Raw genomic sequence first — 19,816 nt, forward strand, 5'->3', positions numbered from 1 at the left:
CAAAAGCCGGAAGACATCAAGCTATTTACTTCAATGTACTTTTACCATCCAGAGAGATTTTTAGTAAGTAATTTTTTCTTTTTTTAGAAAAAAAGTTTTTTCAATAATAGTGAAAACTCTTGGAATACATAGTACCATATATTAAATATACATCCAAACTAGTCAGATTCTAAACCATCAAAAAACATTTATTGTGTCTTTCCCAGTAGTTATTCTACATGTAAAATGGAGTAATTAAATTTATGATTTTTTTTGAAAACTTAGTATAGATGACCGTGGTTGTTGATATGGCTCATTCCACTAGTTCATTTAAGCTTGATCACTTACTCTATCTGTATAGTCTTACATAGAAAGAGGTAAGCTAATTCTGCCTAAAATCTGATGTTGCTGATGCAACCTTGAATAGATCCAAATGCCACAAATCCATGTTGGTGTTGTGGACTGCTCCCACCTCTGCTCCCATCTCACAGAATTTTGCAAGGATCACAGTGAGATATCTTTAGTGTAAGCAAATAATGCTAGTTGACTTAAACCTAATTTTAAAGGTTGAAAATTGAAAACTAATTGGAAAACAATTCCAAATTCGAAGTAAGGTAAGCATACAGCAAAAATTGCCAAAACTGGTATATTATCATAATCAAGAATGACATAATGCCTGCCAGCTTGATTTTCTTCTGTACCCATTTCCTTTCTCCTCTTTCCCAGAAAAACACTGCAGCAGCAAGAAACTCCTCATCCAGGTGCCTAAGACACACCACAGCATCTGTTTCCAGTCTCTGCCACCATCATTTTCTGTAACAGAAATATTCTCTCTCTGTACTCTGCCAGACATCTTCTCTATACTCACATCTAACCCTTAATTCCCCCACTACATCTAAAAGAGAATATGCATCTGCCTCACCCTACTGCAACCCTGCTCTGTATGCTCTAAGACATTACAAGTTGCGTGTTATCTGTTATATTGAAGAATCTTGAATGAAGAAGCAGTATATCAAGATCAGGATGGAGAGAAACAGAACCTTGTAGGTCTTCTCATTTTCTGGAAGTATAAATAGAGTGCAGTTTAGCCTCACTCTCCCTCCTTCATAAAGGCATTTTTTCCTGGAGCAACTTCCCATAATCATTCACACTTGTTATATCTTGCTTTCATCTTTTGTTGCTCATCAAAAGATCCTAACATCTTGAGCTGAAATTGTGTCAGAACTTTACAATCATAGAAATCTCCAATGGCTGGAAGAACAAGGTTCTCCTTCCTAGAAACAATCAAGGATTCTCTTTATTCAATTTGCTTCAGCCTGTGTCTCCCTCTGCTTCAGAAACTATTGAGGTATTCAGAAACTATTGTTTCCTTGCTGACCGGATACCATTTCAGCCTGAGGTAGTGAAGAATCTGTCACCATACAATGTAAGCAATAACTACAGTAACACTGAGCATTATCTTCTCTGCAAGAACCTATGGTGACAGAGTCAGGTACTCATTTCATCTTAGATCATGCAAAAAAAAAGGATCCTGCAAAATCTACCCAGGTGAAGTCTAAGAATCTGTCATGCAATGTCCCTTTCTGCTAGCCTCTAAATCTTGCAAAAACTACCTTCAACATATGACCACTATGTATCTGGCACACATGAGCATAAAACAAATTAAAAAATGTACTCTGAAGTTTTCCATCGGTTCAGGTATGAAGGGTGAAGATGCAGTTCGGAAGAGGTCTTAATCAAGAATCAATTTTTCAAGATGTGTGATGATACAGTCTCAGGACTTGAGATTACTGTTGCATTCATTGGCCTTTCTGTAGCAACCAGAATCAGAAACAGCAGGCTTCTGCCATCAGAGGAAACATTACCTCTCACAAAAACAAAACAGATAAAATTTTAAAAACCTAACTACAATTATAACACATTGACAATCTTGCAGATAGTTCACTCTTAATTGGAACCAAGCTCTCTATTGACTCACTGAAATGCCATGTGCTCAGTGCATGCTCCACAAATACTGATCTGAGTTTAACATTCTAAGTTTAAATGATAATATGCTTGTAGATTTTCAATCATTGCTTAGACTGTTATTTCAATTACAATGATTTTTATAGCACTCGCTTAATCTATATGTCTCTTTCTTTGACAAGTTATTCCAAAATGGGCCTGTTCCACAGCTGAAGAAGGAAAACCAGTGCCACAGCTTAGCAGCTTATACCCTTAACAAGTACCATGGATTCAGATCATGTTTGCCCAGACAGTCAAAAGGCAGGGGTCTTGGCCAGTCAGCCAGAGATCAGCAGCCTTGTTTTACAACAGTGGCTTGTTTCAAAAAAGTACTCTCAATAATCTCAGCAGCTTCAACAAAAATATTTCTTAATTCAGTGTATATTCAGTGTGTATATAAGCCCACTTCTCTAAACAAAGCAGACTTCTTCTACCAACTTCTCTAACAGATTACCATCAACTCCTCTAAACAAGGTTCGACAAGTGTGTCTGATCACTTGAAACTGTAAGATCACAGAAGTGAGACTCTGTCATACCAATTATGTAAAGCCATTGGAAAGAAATCCATGCATTTTTGCAAGCAGGCAAAGCAGGCTTTTCACAGAACAAAAGGAGCCTTGTCTTTTTCCATTATGTGATAAATCCTAATTAGAATCAATGATTTTTTACTGTTGGCCCAGATATGCTTGTTTACATAACTGTAACTTCTTAAAACGGAAATCAAAACACTACTAGTAAAATACATCCACCAATATGACAGACCTTGAAGAAAAATACTGTCATTGCATGATGCTTACCTCTGATTGTTCTTGGAGGCAACTCTGCAAATATTGAACAGTAAACAATATAGAAAAGAGTGAAAGCAATTTAGTTTTGTTTGAATATGCTTATAGAAATAAACAAAGACCACTCATAAAGGCATATTGTCATCTCTTTCTTGAGCTTCTTCAGCTCATGACCAATAGAAAGCATTCAAAGAGGGGAAAAAGACCAGGAAAGTAATTATTTATTACCACTCTTCATATCAGGCACTCATAACATTTCAACATTTCTTGCAGAAACAGCTTTTGAAAAGGAATTTTTATTACGGTTACATCTCTTGAAATGATTTACTTGTGATGTTGAACTTTGTAATGATGCTTGTTAGTTCTCCACAGCTGAATGCTCATGGAGTAAAGTCGCTATATATCTTAAAAGAGTGGTAGGAAAGTACCAAATGTAACTCAAAACTGTCTTCAAGAGACAAGAGAAACAAGCATTCGGAGAAGATAAAGATGATATAAAAAACAACTGCCATATGGCTCTTCCAATATTTAGCAATCTCAGATGTACTTAGCAGAGCTGACTGAGTCCCTTGGCAGCTCTAGACAAAACAGTCATGGAACTTCACCAGCTCCTCTTCCCAAATTTCCCTCTCAGTTAGCTCAGTAACCTGCAGACTCAGTTTATTCCCTTACAATAACTACGTGCAGAAAGACTTTCCAGTTTCAAAGCAGGACTGCTCAGAAAAATAACTTCAGCAACTATTTAAGCACTGTAAACACAAGATCAACAGCAATTACAGAACTGTAAAAAAGGACTCCACTGCACTGGCTGAATTGGTAACGCACTTGTCCAAGAAGCTTCCCTGTATGGAGAGTCCACTATGACTACACTCCAGACAGAGCTTAATCCTTACATCATCCAAGTCCTTTGGAAATCTACCCTGCAATTTATCTGTACCTTCAAAAACACACAAGCTTTCAGTATGTCCACAATGCCACCTCAGCTAATCAAGACAAATGCAATGAAAGAGAATTCAAGCTGATTCTTGTATTCCTTACATTCTTCAGGCTATTCTGGCTGAAGATTTAGATGTACGTATAAAAAATGCATTCAAGATTTGTCAGTGAAATTAATGGTATCACTGAGGAATCATTCCTGGCTGCTGGGTTCTGCCTGAAAGAACCTCACTGAAGTCTGGAAGACAACTGCTATGCAATTGAAAGGCTGGGTGACCTGGGTCTGTTCTACTTCGAGAAAAAAAGACTAAGAGGGGATCTAATTAATGTTTATAAATATCTTACATGTGTGAGTCAAAGAAACATGGCCAACCTCTTTTGAGTGGTCTGTGGGGACAGAACAAGGGGAAACGGTCATAAACTAGACCATAGGAAGTTCCACACCAATATGCGAAGGGTCTTCTTCACAGTGAGTGTGACGGAGCACTGGAACAGGTTACCCAGGTAGGTTATGGATTCTCCTTCTCTGGAGATATTCAAGACCCACCTGGATGCCTGCCTGTGCAGCCTGCTGTACGAGGCATGCTTTGCAGGGGTTTGGAGTCTCTGGAGGCCCCTTCCAAACCTTACAGTTCTGTGATTCTGTAATTTGGTGTAATACACTCTATAAAAACGCACAGGACCAAACCTTCTGCTTGATCTCTTTACATATTGTCACTTACATCCTCCTAAGTAGGAGTAAAAACATATTAAACAAAACATGAGTGTTGCTGTAAATCAAGAATACCTTAGTACCTCTAAACACTTCAGCATATATCTGCATTTTTCTCACAAGGTATTTAAAAAGTGCAAACAGATGCACAAACAAGTATTTTACCATCTCCTACTTATTCACTACAAATAATCCAACAACTATTCTATAATGCACAATTCTCAACATTCAAAAGCCCATATTTTCATGTAAGCCATTAGATTTGGATGCCTGGAAAGTTCTCCATAGCATGCTAGAAGTATTAATTAAACCTATAATCCTCAGGAAATCAGTGTCAAGCACCTGAACAAAAACTGTTAGTGTGTTTACCATTGCTTTAAATCCACACTTCCTTTCTAAAGTAGTAATACAGTAATGCACAGCACAATCACTATAACTGGTTGTCTTGTCTGTCCTTCTCACTTCCTTTCTTCTATAAACATTTTTTTAATAGAATCACGTTTTCCATGAATGGCTTCTGTTTGTTTCTGTTGCGACTATATAACAACTTGTGTTTCCTGTTTTCCCATCAGATACCATTAGGTCTTTCTATCAGCAAATGGAAAACTTCACAATTTATTTACTCTCTTTCCGACAAGTTCAGCCACTAACCAACCAGAGATGTCTGAAAATGTAGAATAGAAGTTATGCAAAAGAATGTTATGGCTTTGTGAGTCACCCAATTTCTTCATTACTTCACACAAACCTGCTCTAAAACCACATCCCTGGCATTGTCAGTCAGGTTTGATTTCAGATAATTTTCTCTTTCTTCAGTGTTCTTTCACCGTTTCTGCTCTCATTCTTCATATTGCTGTCTCTTCTCACTCATCTGCTGATGTCTTTCTCTGAGGTTTTTTCCTATGTGCTACTGCCTTAAAAAACTGTTTTATGGTTTCCTGATAAGTACTTTTTCTCCCTGTCTCTCTTCTCATAAATCTGACAAGGATCACCTGAGGAAGAATTGAAGTTAATGGTCCATTACATCCCAAGAAAAAAAGAAGCAACATATTGGATATTTTTTTAAAAAATTCTGAGAGTAGAGAACCTGAATTCAAGCTCTCATGTACAACATTTCCTCTGCCTCACCCTTTAAATTTAAGAGTTAAGTCTGAGATGATAGCTCCTCTCTAAAGACTGGCACTTTAAAATTTAAAAAATTAAAGAAAAAAATTCCTCTAAGTTTATAAGCAAACCTTTAGAATAAGTCAGAAATCATAAGAATGGAATTGTCAGTGAGACAAACACAAAATCAGACTCTTTGCACCAACTTACATTTCATAGCGACTACTTTTTTTTTCCTTTTTTTTTTTTTTTTTTTTTTTTTTTTCCCAAGTAAGTTACGATCGGCAATTATTCCTAGAAAAAATATATTCATTGTTTCCTTAGGTTGTGCTAAGGACTGGGAACAGCACTGCTGAGAGCACTTTCTGTTGGCACCAAATGCGCTCTTAGTGAGGTAAGTTAATTGTCATCTAAAACGCAGCCTGTGTGTAAAGCCAGCAAGGAATCTGAATTAGAGAGTTAAATGATGATTCACTGGAGTTCAAACATCAGCTGATGGTAGAGTTTCCTGGCTATGTTATCACCTTCCATTATGTATGCAGGAAACTACCTTGTAGCATCTCTAAATAAAGCAGACAGAATAGCAGATCTTTGGGGGTTGAATGCTCAGTACTAGAAGATCTGAGCAGAGAACTTATCCTATGTCATTTTTCCTACTGTATTCAGCACAACAGAGCTTAGAGTCTGGTTGTTTTTTTTTTTTTTTTGTTAGTAATGACACAAGCTATTGCCCTAAAAAATACACAAAATACACAGGTTAAGGAGGAATAACATGATGCAATAGTATTTGGGACAAATTATATCATTTATTCTGCACCACTTTTTTCCTGTGTGTGATCCATGCAGTTCCAGAGACTGACAATAATTTAAGCTTCAAATTTTGAAGTTTACCATCTCATTTCTGCAGTCCACAAGGTTTTTAAATTAAGAAAAACAAAAAAAAGTCAAACATCATCTGTCAGTACACATCAATTTAAAGAATACCTTCCTTTTCTAGATGGAAAGATGGAGCAGACCTTTATTCATAGACATTACCTAAAAAAACCCCACATTAGCATTACCTATGAGAAGCAAAATTACAAATTCTAAGCGTTCTTGTAAGTAATAGTCTTTTAAGGGTAAGAGAGGCAGAATTCAGACTTACTGTGCATTTGTTCGGCTTCTCTCCTGAGTGAACTCTCATGTGAATCAGCAGTTTATACCTTGCATTGAATGGCTTGAGCCTTCTTGGACAGCCTGCCCAGAAGCATGTGAAGTCTTCTCCCTTCCTCTGGTCTATATGAATCTTCTCAATGTGTCGCACAAGTTCTTCTTGCTGATCATATAGCATGTTGCAATCAATCCAACGACAACCATGTTTGCCATTAAAATTATTCAGGTCTCCATCTTCTTCCAGCTGTGGGTCTGAAGCAGAAGGAGGCATTTGCAGAGGGTGCACATGACCAGAGAGACTTTGAGGAAGCTGGTGCTGGTGAGCATGGTACGGTGGTGGTGGCCCTTGTGGAGTAGGTGGCAGCAGTGGGGGTGGAGGAGGCATATCAATAGTGTGACCTGAGAAGTCATTCAATTGTTCATTTTTCAGGGCATCCACTGCTTGGCTGTCCATGGGAAACATGCCCTGTTGGATCACCATGTTAGTCATCATGTCTGTCTGCAGGCTAACTTGCTCAAGCTGCTGCATTCGCTGGTACTCAGCAGCTCCATTCTCAACAAACTCTGGGAAGGCAATGTTGCAATTAGCCATGAGAAGTCCTTTCTGGTAAGCTGGGACAGAGCAGTTTTGGGGTATACAGCTGCCTCTCACTCCCAGAAAATGCCCATAGACCTCAGGCTGTGGGGAAACATTAGCTGGTGAAGTCCTGGAGCTGTTGATATAGGCCACTAAAGAAGTAGGGGATGTACGAATGATTGTATTGAAGTCAATCCCAATGCCATCAGACAGAGGAGACAGAGAGAGTGCTTTCTTTTTGGAGCGGGCAGCTTGAGACTGGGAGAAGGAATGACAAGCACTAAGATTAGGGGAGTGGCTATTTTCCATGCCAAGTAGGTTGGATGGTAATGGGCTAGATATGCAGTTACTGGATACAGATGGTGCAGGTTGAATATTTAGTAAGTCCCCCAGCACACTGCCATTTTGTAAACTTTGATCAAGTGGAAGAGAATGAAGTATCCCATACACATGTGACCACTCTTGCTTAACAGTCAAAGTCAAGTGACTTTCTGACAAGCTTGATGTTGTAGAGTTCAGAGACTTGTGTGACAACTGTGACCTGCAACAAAGGCATAATAAACTAAGTAAGCAGTTAGACACTTAAACAGTACAAATTTAATGTGTATGTACTGCTGTGGAGTAGTTCTTCCATCTTCATACACACTTAAAACTAAAGAAAAGCAAGTATAAATTCTTCCTAACTTCTGTTACTCACATTTTTGCATTCTCCATTAATGTACAAGCAAGTATACACAGTCAGTGTATATGTAAAAAGACACTTAGTAATTGAACTTTAACTAATTTTTTTTTAAAACCTTCATATAACTGTAAATGGGTTTTAGCTTCTGAAGCCAAAGCATTTTGCTCCTGCCTTGTATGAAGCTCACTGATTTGACATGACTGTCTATTATTTTTGCTAGCAAAGAAAGGGAAGAAAACTGAATAAAGAATAAATGTTTAACCTTTATGACTTTGCCAATTGTAATTCATAGAAATATTATTCAATACAGAAATAGCTCAGGATTGTACAGATTATATCTAACTATAGAAAACAAACAAAATACATCAATAAAGTAGAAGAACTAGCTGAAGGGGTTTATTTAATTTTATTTTGTGATGTGTTTCCTTTCAAGTCAGTAGTCAGTTTTTTTCTCACAAAAGTGTAATCTTACTGTTATTGTTGGCCTGTCACAGAAAGACTAAGAAATTTGCTTATGCTGCAACTCTCCAACAGGTTTAAAAAAAAAATAAAAATGCAGTACTTTCTCTTATCATACATAGATTTCAGGTCAAATTAACTTCTCAAATGACAGCTAGTAAGTTGTAATGGGTACCGTAAATACCAGATATTAAAAATATTTCTTAAATTTCTAAGTAAACAATATATTGAATATTTACATGCAGAAATCCAAAGACAGTTATGCAGACAAGGAATAATGTATTCTTATTTACAAAGGTAAGATACTACAGTCAGTTACTTATAACGTTTTTTACATAATAATTTTATTACCACAGATTTGCAATTTATAGAACAAAAACTATGAACCATGAAGAAAACAATCAGAAACAGATCTCAATTCTTTCTTGATAAGTAGAAATAAGTCCCATCTCTTTCTTCCTACACACAGAGTTACAACAAGCACATTTACAGAAAAATTCTACATACTTCACTATCTTCGTACCAGGTAAGCAAATTTTGAGTTCACTCAGGATAAATAATATTGCTGTTGCTTCTGAGTTCTACACAATTTTCTTACAGACTCTGCTTCAGGGGATAAGGCTCCACAAGACAAGGATCCATGAGACACTTCTGTTAAGGGTCATAGTTGCGTATTATGTCTGCACCACAACTCTGTCTGAATTAACTGCAGTTTTAGTGGAGATATGTCAAACCACCTAACTTTAGAATTAGTGGTAGGTGAAGCCAGGGATCAACATCAGTCAACACAACAGATCACAAACAGAGGAGTTACCTCCTCCAGCCAACTCTCCTTATAATTTTAGTTTGCTATAATATCATATGGTATAGAATATTCCTTTGGGCCCACTGAGCTAGAAACAGTTCATCCTCATTTTGCCAGCCCAAATCTACCCCAGCCACTTGTATTCTAGCAGCCCAATCCATCTGCTGGTTGTTCTGATGTTCTTCAGTAGCATTCTTGGGTATATGTGCATCTAGTGACATACCTTCACAACCACGTTCTCCATCTGGGCAGCAATATCTTTCTGCAGTGCCGCAGGCCAGATGGGTTTAGCTCTGTACTGCCAGTTGTTCTACTTCCATTGCTATAAACATCACTGCAGGCCATCTCCCACTATAAGTGAGTGAGTGTGGAGGTAGAACATTGTCCGCTTTTCACATTCAGCAATATCTAAATCCAGCTGGATGGCCTTCACTTCAGCAAATTGTCTCAATTCACCTTCTCTGTCAGCATTTTCTGCTGTTTGTCACATAGGACATCAGATAGCAGCCTTCCACCTCCAGTGTTTTCTTATGATATGGCAGGCTCATCAGTGAACAAGGCATATTGCTTCTCACTCTGGCAATTCACACACTACACACAATGGGGCCTCTTCAGCATGCATTATCTCCTCCTCTAAAGATATTCTGAAATCTTTGCCTTTGGGTTATTCCATGATTACTTCTGAGATTCCTGGGTGACGGGGGTTTCCTACCAAAACTTGAGTTGTCAGATCAGCGTGGCTCATTTACTCCACAAAGCATCAGCTGCATGATGTGTGGAGGGGACCCTCCCTTTGAACATTCAATGCAGCACAAGCAGTCAGAGTACCAAGAGCAGTTATGCTTCAGTACCAAGCACTTCCAAAGCAGATCAGAACCCTTCAGATGCTGCCAGTATCTCTGTTGACTGTAGAGGACTTCAGATCCTCTATATACCCAACCCCAAAACACTAGAGGATGACCCTGAGGGATGACCCTGAGCTTCCACTGCTGCTTTCTACAGGAGCACTAAGAGGGGCATTCTCTCTAACTGCAGTGTAGATCACTTTTTTCTTTTTCACATCTTGGCTGCCCAGACTGGCCCATGGGCTGCTGCATGAACTATCTCCTGTTTAATTTGTTTAATGACTTGCTGTTGCTCAGGTGTTCATGTGAAATTCTTCCACACCACGTAATAGAAAGGGCTTACAATCAGACTGTAATCTGGAATATGATTTCTCCAAAAATCCACAATCCGTAAGAAAGGTTGTGCTTCATTTTTTCTAGATGGGAGAGACATATCTGCTATCTTATAGATCACATCCATAGAGATCTGATGACATTCAACATAACTGACTCCTCTGAAAAGGTGTGTCAGAAACTCAAAAAAGATGAAGATTTTATCACTTCTGGTGTATATACAAAAATCTGATTAATTGTAGTTAACAGTAGTTTAGCAAACTTTCCCTTCTTGTGCCTATCAGGAAAAATCAAGGCAAGTAATTTTGTCTTGAGTAAATTCAATTCACAATCTGTTTTGGATTGAATTACCAGAGCACAGGTCATGATGCATCCTGAAAAGCACAATGCAGAGAAGGCTCTCAGCCTGTAACACATTATGAAGTTAGTTTAAACAACCAGCTTAGGCAAATGCAGTTTAATGCTAAAACATTTTTTTTTTTTAAGTGTTTACACAATCTGTAAATTAAAATCTAACTTAAAAACTTGTTTTGCCCCAAATTGAGGGGAAAATTGCTGAAATAGACATTCTTTGTATGACAAACTGATTTTATAAAGTCTTCATTGATAAATCATTAAAAGAGACTCTAGAAACACTAGAACCTGAATTCTGCCAGAGTTTCAACTTCAGTTCACCCTTAGTAAATGTTTCTTTAAAATAAAAACGTATAACTCAGTGTTGACATAGTACACACAGCCATACATTCATGTAAATATAACAAACTCTTCAGGCACACTGAGAACTTCCGAGTATTAAGTAGGTAATATACTCTAATGATATTTACATTCTATTATTTCTATTCTGACATAGAGGCATGTTTCTGGAGCTGTCATTTTTTATTAGCTTAGCAGTGAGTGGTTTTCCCTAACGTGTTTATAAAGGAAGCACAATTCATTTTCTAAATTGTCCCAGAGGACTCAGTTTTCACTACTAAAGAGACAGAAATAGAGCAGATCAGAATATCTCAAACTAGAAGAGACCCGCAAGGATCATCCAGTCCAACATGTCCCAGAATATTACAGATTGTAGCAAGATTTTCTTCCAGTTATATAATAACAGTTTTAATTATTTCAAGATCATTCCTTAGCTTTCAATAAAGTGATATAGTAAAATGTAAATATATATATATATATATGTATGTATAGGGTTTAGAGAATAAGAGATCTTTTGTGAACAAGAACTGTTATATTTTAGGTTCAGGAGGCAACTATTGCTCAAGTCACATCTACAGAACTGGCTGCATAGTTTCTGACATAACACTCGGGATTATTTTTTCACTGTATTTTTAACTAAAGTATAGGGATGAGCTTACTGTACCTGCATGGAAGCCAACTAAACAATGAGTGTTTTCCCTTCACTCATGTTTGCCTGTTGTATCCATAGCTATAATCTCAAAATTTATTGGAGTATATGGAACATATGCTGTCAACTGCTCGTGCAGTGCAGATAGGGAACTGATACAATTAAGTTAATGATTGAAACGATTTGAAAGCAAATGTGGTTGATGAGAGAAGAAAAGTGTTATTGGGGTATTAAAAGTTATTTTATCAGACATTATTGTCACTTGGTCAGCATCAGCATAACACTCTTAATGTTATGGTAAGCTTAAAATATGTAACTGCCCATAAGATGTACTTCTACTTTCTCCTTGATATTTTCAGTCTCCAGCTTTTTTTTTTTTTTTTCTGTACAAAAATATGCTTAGGTGATTATAAAAGTCTTCATCTAAGAAAAAGCCCTATCAAGCACAGAATAGTTCTAGCCACATTTCCTCCTTGGCATGAATTATCCAAGCCACTGTGATTATGGATTTATTTAGTTTAATTAAACTTGCCATGGCATAACAGAGCTACATTTAGGTCATTGTATCAGAAAGGCTACCATTTAAATGATAGGAAAATAATAAAAAAATAAAAAAAAAGCAACTCTTCTTTAAGTACTGAAAAGAAAAAAGTTAACTCAGGACCTTGTATCTGATGGAGGAATAATCAGGCTGGAAACATCCATAGACCTCTGTAAGCGAGGGCTGATCTGGTTGCATGCTGTTGAAACTCGACTAGTAGGAGGCAAAACAGGTCCCAGCTGCTGAACTGTCATGGGACTGCTGTTGATTACTAGATTGCTGCAGCTGCTTTTTCCAATGGACTTGCATTGGGATCCATAACAAAGACCTCCTAAAAGCAAAAAAGGCATGTTAATATTCATCTACCATGAGCACATGATGAAGTCACAGAACTCAAAGTGTCTGTACAACAGGAATAATGACTGGAACTGAGTATCTTCAGAGGAGAATGAAGCAGATGATCAACACAAGGATTTTGCAAACTTCTCCAAACACAAAAAGCAATCCTCCCAATAAGATTTGATGAATGATGCACATTTAAAACATGTTAAAGTACATGAACAAAAAATTAGATATTGATACCTACCAGAAAAAACCACCACAGAAACACTCTAGGAGCAAGATATGCTCTCAACTGAGGGACTGCCAAATCGTAACAGACCTTTCTCCATGGAATGAGAACAAAAGGAGGTTGCAGGAAAACAACCTTGTATTGTGCAGAACCTCACAGCTCCAAGAAACTGAAAATCATTCCATCACTCCTACCACTATCAAAAAAGGAAGGGGACTATGGGCATGCATGCAAATTGCTACCCCTGTGGTAAGTCTGGCGTGGCAAAACGCACATACTGCATAGTGTTCCTGGCAGAAGAGAGCTACAGCTGCAACCCCACATTCCACAGAGGCATGGAGATAGGACTTAGAGCTGAATCAGAAAGGTATCCTGCATTTCCATTAGAAGACCACAATCTGCTCTCAGACACTGCTGCCATGACTCAAAATTGGTGGCTACACATTAGCATGGGATGATTATATAGGAGTAGCTGGCAAGTGGGACACAACTGCTAAACGCTCTGTGTACTATGTGATCTGACTTAATTCCCCTGAATTAAAACACATAAAAATGGGAAAGTTAAAATTTAGGACATGATACGATACTGGATAGATATTGGAAATAAATTGAAATTAGATAATTATTTCCATCATATTTGAAATATTTGGAAGTTAATAATTAGATAATTCTCATTTCTAGAAGCTTCTCTGTGTTCAGACTACTACCTAGAGCAGGATAGCCGTACAACTCACTCATTTTTCACAAGTGTTTTCAGACTGCTTGAGAACTCCATGAAGATGTGCATTAAGACATTCATAGCCCTCCTCATCCAAGAAGATGGGTTTATCTTAAAATTCTATTATTCACCATAGCAATTTCAGGTGATGGTTTCTATTTTTAAAAAGGAAAACAAGACCTGTTTTGGAGGTCTTTATTTTCTCATTTTCTTCTTCTCTTTGACAAACCACTGATTTCTCACAAGTATGTAAGGAGTACATACATGATCCTCAGACCAAACTGTCCATTAAAGATGTTAGAAGTTCATCACATTATATATACACATATATTATATATCACATTATATACTGCCCAAATGTACTTCTTGGGATGACATATGTCAGCACCTTTTAATAAACACAACTTGCTCACTGCTACTACTCAGAAATGTAAGTTAAGAATGTTGCATCTAGGTGAAAAATTAAGCATAAGGAATGACAGCAACATTTAGGAACCTAAATTGAAATTTAATTAGAAGGACTGGATGCTTGCAAGGGAAAACATTCACGCAGAATTCCTTGTGCTGTGTTTAACTTCATTTAGGGTATCAGAAAAGCAGCTTTTAATCTCTGTGGAATTATTCTGTGTTTTCGACAAAGATGTTCAATTAAATCAAAAGAATAAGAGAAGGCAGTTTATTTTCTTTTCTGTGCAGTAATTTGCATTTTGAACTCATTACAGCTGAATCAGTGCTACACAGTAATAGTTTCCACAATGTTAGAGGGTGCTAAAAGGAAACCAGCTGCAAAATTAAGAAAAAAAGCATAAGCTGACCCTAGTAATAATATGAATGCTTCCTCATACTATTTTAGCATGACATGTTCACATCACAAAATACACAATGCTATACACCTATGTATGCGTGCACATTATGTAGTTATCATTATGAGTTAGCTGTTTTTAAGAAAGGTATTGTCACTGTCTAGAGACAAAGATCTCCCGAGTCAAAGCATATGTAAGGCAGTGAAACTTGCTAGAATAATATAGAAAACTGCACCTGCAGCTCAAAAGGCCAACCGTAGCCTGGGTTGCATCAAGAGAAGCATAACGGGGAGGTTGAAGGAGGCAATTCCACTCCTCTGCTCTCATGAGACCCTACCTGAGGTACTGCATCCAGTTCAGGGGTCCCCAAAACAATGACATGGAGCTGTTGGAGAATGTCCAGAGGAGGGCTGCAAAGATGATAGAGGGCTTGAGCACCTCCGCTACAAGGACAGGCTAAAAGAAATGGGGCAGACTGGAAAAGAAAAGGCTCCAGGGGAAACTTTATAACAGCCTTTCAGTACTTGAAATGAGGCCTTCAGGAAAGCTGGGGAGGGACATATCATAAGAGATTGCAGCAACAGGATGAAGGAAATTGGCTTTAAGCTGAAAGAAGAATTTCTTAGGAAGAAATACCTTACTGTGAGGGTAGTGAGACACTGGGACAGGTTGCCCAGTGACACTGGGAATGCCTCTTCCCTGAAAGCATTCAAGGCCAGGCTGGATGGGGTTTTGAGCAACCTGGTCTAATGAAAGGCAGAGGGGTTGGAACTAGATGATCTTAAAGGTCTGTTCCAATGCACACTATTCTATGATTCTATGAAAATTTAATTGTTTTTGACACTGAAACACAGTTGGGAAGCTTGTAGGGTTTACTGCTTAGGTAAGATAGCAAACTACTATTTAACTTGAGTAAAGATGTTCTGATTCTTCCCTAGATGACAACCTAATGCCCTTCACACAAAAGCCACTTTCTACAGGTTTTTATAGTAACTATAACACCTAGTTTATCATATTCAGGAAACGAAAAGTCTATGGTCTATGTACTTGTCTGATTTTCATTTGGGGACTGGTTACCTAGTCCATCCAAATGACAATCTGTAATCACAAAATTAGGTCATTAATTATACATGATTAAACACGAGTTTCTTGGAATGTAAATATTAGAAAAAAAACCCTCAACAAAAAAAAAAAAAAAAAAAATCAGAAAAGGCAGTAATGCCAATCCAGTACTGTTATAATTGTATCCTCAATACATCCCAGTTTTCCTTGCAGTTTTGCTCTTATTATCGGTGTATAACCAGCCCTTTCAGTGATGCTCAGGATGAAAGCCAAAGATAGTCTGCTTAGCTGTCACTGAAATGGAAAAAATGAGAAACAGAGTACTTTAGATTTTATTTCTGGATGATAGACAGAACTAATATAGAACTCTTGTCCTAATAAACATTTGCCAAAGCATTTTTCTGGTCCAGAAGCACAATGAAAAGTCTTCATTCTTTATGTCATTGATAAGCATTTGTTTTTATGGGGAAAAAAAAGTGACCATTCATAAAATTAAAGGGAAAAAAAAGAGGGAGAATCAAGAAAGATCCTATTATCAGTTCCCACCATTCAGATACCGTAAAGTGAAAGATTACTGCTAACCAAGTCATAACATTTTATCAACAATTTTAGAGGTGTATATGTGCTACAAGATCACCATCAATATCTCATCTGTGCCCCGTAGGTCATCAAGCAATACTAATTTGATGAGACAAGCAGACAATCACAGGTTTGTTGAGTTAAGCCAGGGCACAAGACACGAAGCTTATGCTGGCTTTGATCCAGCTGCAGGAGTACAGACCACATCTGAATCAGCACAAACTTCAACGGGAGCAGTGTGAACACTTGAGATGGTCAGTATAACGTAAGCTGTCATAAAATGTGCTCAAAAGTTTTGAGTAGTTTTGACTAAGAAGAATGATTAGGTCCTGGATCATCTTTGGCATTACACACACATAACGCTAGAGGATCCCCCAGACCTGAAGCCCGAAAAGTCTGGGTCAGTGGAAGGACAACTAGGAATTCCTTAACGTTTTGAATTCACATAAGTGGAGATGAATGGTAAAATCTCCGGAGGACACTGGAAGGTTTCGAGTGACACTGGAGATTCCGAGAAAAACACGTGAAAAGAACATTGCAAAAATGAGCAAAATAAGTAGTTTCTTTTCTTATACACAAAGATTTAAATCAGGAGGTAGCTTAATAAAGGCAACACTATTATAAAACAGAATAGGAGGAGGAATCAAGCCCAGGCTGTATGACAGAAAGATCTGCGGATGATTAGCACATCATATATTAAAAAAAAACTACATTACACATAAATAAAAAACACTGTTTATCAATAACTAACAGTAATAGGTAACAAGTACAAACAGTAAAAATATTTTATGGAAATAGTTTAATCAACTCATTTCCTCATTCCTTGGTTTGCCTGTTTTCCTTATTTATTCTCTATAGTTGGTTAATAGGTAAGCTTCACTCATCCTTGACATGCAAAAATATTTCCCCACAAAACTTCTGAAGAATGTTCAAGGAATGCAGAAAAATATGATTAGTTTAATTTGGGTACACTGATTTTCATCTTAATTCATGTTGCTGTCATACTTTTTGGAGACGGAATCCAAAATGAAGTTTCCGTGTAAACACACACTAATATTGATTGAAGAACAGCTTCTTCGCCTACTTTTCCAAGCCAAGAGTAGCAACTCACTAATTCTGTCAAGTAAGTCATATTGTACGATGAAACTGCTTCATCTAACCTTTGTAATTGTAAACTATGCTTCCTGTCTATAAATGATAATACAATAAAAACATTCATCAGCAAAAAAGGCACAGCCAGCAGTCAAATGGAGGCGATTCTCCCCCTCTCCTCTGCTTTCAGAGTCAATCTGGAGTACAGCATACTGTTTTGCGTCCCCAGCACAAAAAAAAAAAAAAAAAAAAAAAAAAACAGACAAACAAACAAAAAAAACCTGTTAGACTGGGTCCAGAGGAGCCATAACGATCATAATAGGGCTGAGGCACCTCTCCTGCCAGGATATGCTGAGGGAGTTAGGGAGAAGAGCAGGAAGGCTCTTGGAAGACATTACTGTGGCCTTTCATATACATATATATATACATATATACATATATATGTATATATGTATATATGTGTATATATATATATATGAAAAGAGTCTTATAGGAAAGATGGAAAAGACTTTTTGTCAGGACCCATAGTGACAGGACAAGGAGCAATAGTTTTAATTTGAGAAAGAGAGTACGTTTAGACTGCATATAAGGAATGAAGGTAGCAAGACACTGACATAAGTTGCCCAGAAATGTTGCAGAAGCTGCATATCTGGATGTATTCAAAGCTGTATTGCAGGAGGCTTTGAACAGCCTGATCTAGTGACAGATCACCCTGTCCATTGCAGGGAATTTGGAACACGATGATCTTTAAGAGTCCCTTGAGCCTTGTAGGTGAGCCACATAAAATTCCATCAAAATTATGTTGAGTTTGAACAACTTCTATGTGGAAAACAATCTGCAAATCATCACAGTACAAGGAAATTACTAAAGCCTTCTTAAAAAAACAAACAAACAACATCTCTATGTTTTTAACCTAACCTCCTGAATTTGATCTTAGCTGACAACTCACTCAAAACTTAGAACTAGCAATGCTTTGTTAATAAGAAATTTCATCTAAAACTTCAGGTAGTGGACACTCTGAACAGTGAGGTAGAAAGACCATTATTCTCACTGGTATTGGCAATTCCCAGGTGTGTAACTGTTTGCGGATGCTTAATCTTCACAATCAAGAAAAATAATCTGGAGGAAATACACTGAACAGAATTATATGGTTACACTGTATTATGAGAAAATAATACGCATGCACTGTGAAAGCTTTCCATGCTTTGAACCTTGTAGTTTCTTTACTATCACAGCATGCTTTGTAAGTTAGCTTGTATTCATTTCCAATGTTATTTGCCATTCATTGTATGAAGTAATCAACCGTGTACTTTCATAAACTCTATTGTGAGACAAAAAGAGACTGACAAAGCACAATTAAAAACAATGTCTCCCTTCAAGTAGAACCAGGGTAAAAAATTATCCAGAACTGACCAGTGAAAACAATACCTTGCAGGTAATTAACTCAGCTGGTTTAAAGCAGACAGCAATGAGATCACCTATGGAACAATTTAACCATGGAATTTAATCGAATGAAAACATTGGTCTCTTAATAGCTAAACTGAGAGTATATTATGAAACAGTTACCTTCAGGAAAGTTTCAGGTGAAAATGCATACTATAAAAAAGATTTTTCAAATAAAGACTTCTATAAAATCACATAATAAGTGGAATCAGTTTTATTTATAAAGAGGAAAGCCTCCCATTTATTAAAAAAAGCTATCTTGAAAGCTGTTTTGTTTTCCTCTTTTGCATAAAATGTAGGAAGTTATCATTTAACTACTACATAAACCAGTAAATGTTTAACTGGATTAAAATATAAATGTTCTAGTTGTAAAGGGTAACTCCTTACTTGTTTTAAGTAGATTATTCTGTTCCTATCTGTTTTCCTTAAAGTATTCCCTATTTTCATATGGTCCTGCTTTTGTCAGTGTTAAGACTGCATATGCTCTTCTACAAAAGAAAACATACTACTCTACACCTTTGGTCTATGATACTATTTCTGTGTGGTGTACTTTACTCATATTAGCTATAGTAAGTTTCTACCTACTAAACTTAGTCTGATCTTAATTTAATCTGCCTTTCTGAAAAAAAAAAAAAAAAAAATACATAGTGAATTGCAATGGAATCAGAGATAGCGACATTTATTTTCAGTCCCACTGGGAAAGTGCTCTTTGGATCTAACCTAAAAGAACACAGATCATAAGTCTACGTCTGTATATGCATGAAAGCACATACTGTTGGCTTCTTTTTCAAACAAATTGTAAGTGGCACTATTGAAGGGGCAAAAAAAAAAAAAAACTATTGTTAAAACTTCCTGATACATTACGTATGGTATGACTCCAGATAAAATCTGTAGATAAATACTTTGCCCATTAGGCAGCATTGCACTTAACTGAAAAATAAAGCTGACTGATTTCAACAGTGGTTTTCGAAAACTTCATTGCTGTCAGGTGATATCAGTGAAGAATTATCATGTACTAATGAATCACCACGAAGACACTACAAAGCAGGATTAGGCAATCATTACCTGGATGAAATGCTTTTGGAAAGAATTAATTTACTTTCAACTTCTGTAGAATCTGCACTAAATTAGAAGGGAAATATGTCTCCCTATTGAAGATCAGTCAACTAAGAAAACACCTCAGGAAAACAATTCTCCAGATCCTGTAACAGTTTATCTCCCACAAAAAACTTCCTTCTTATACTTCATCCTTCAGTAAAATGTTGTGCATTATTTCTTCCTATCAGAAATACATA

General features: G+C 37.1%; 1 protein-coding gene across 8 annotated transcripts in view; it reads right to left on the bottom strand.

Annotated features, from left to right (window-relative positions):
* Positions 1-19,816, bottom strand: part of GLIS3 (GLIS family zinc finger 3) — a 158,050-nt gene that overhangs the window by 101,887 nt on the left and 36,347 nt on the right. For 7 of the 8 annotated variants that reach the window (XM_048931510.1, XM_048931506.1, XM_048931511.1 and 4 more), the window contains 2 exons: positions 12,377-12,584; positions 6,662-7,787 (listed from right to left, as the gene is read on the bottom strand). In XM_048931510.1, the coding sequence (XP_048787467.1) occupies positions 6,662-7,787; positions 12,377-12,507 (1,257 nt within the window). In that variant the 5' untranslated portion in view covers positions 12,508-12,584. The remainder of the gene's footprint in view (positions 1-6,661; positions 7,788-12,376; positions 12,585-19,816) is intronic. The other variant, XM_048931509.1, reaches the window with a different exon arrangement.

Source organism: Lagopus muta, chromosome Z, assembly GCF_023343835.1.
Source record: "Lagopus muta isolate bLagMut1 chromosome Z, bLagMut1 primary, whole genome shotgun sequence".
Taxonomy (NCBI): Eukaryota; Metazoa; Chordata; class Aves; order Galliformes; family Phasianidae; genus Lagopus; species Lagopus muta.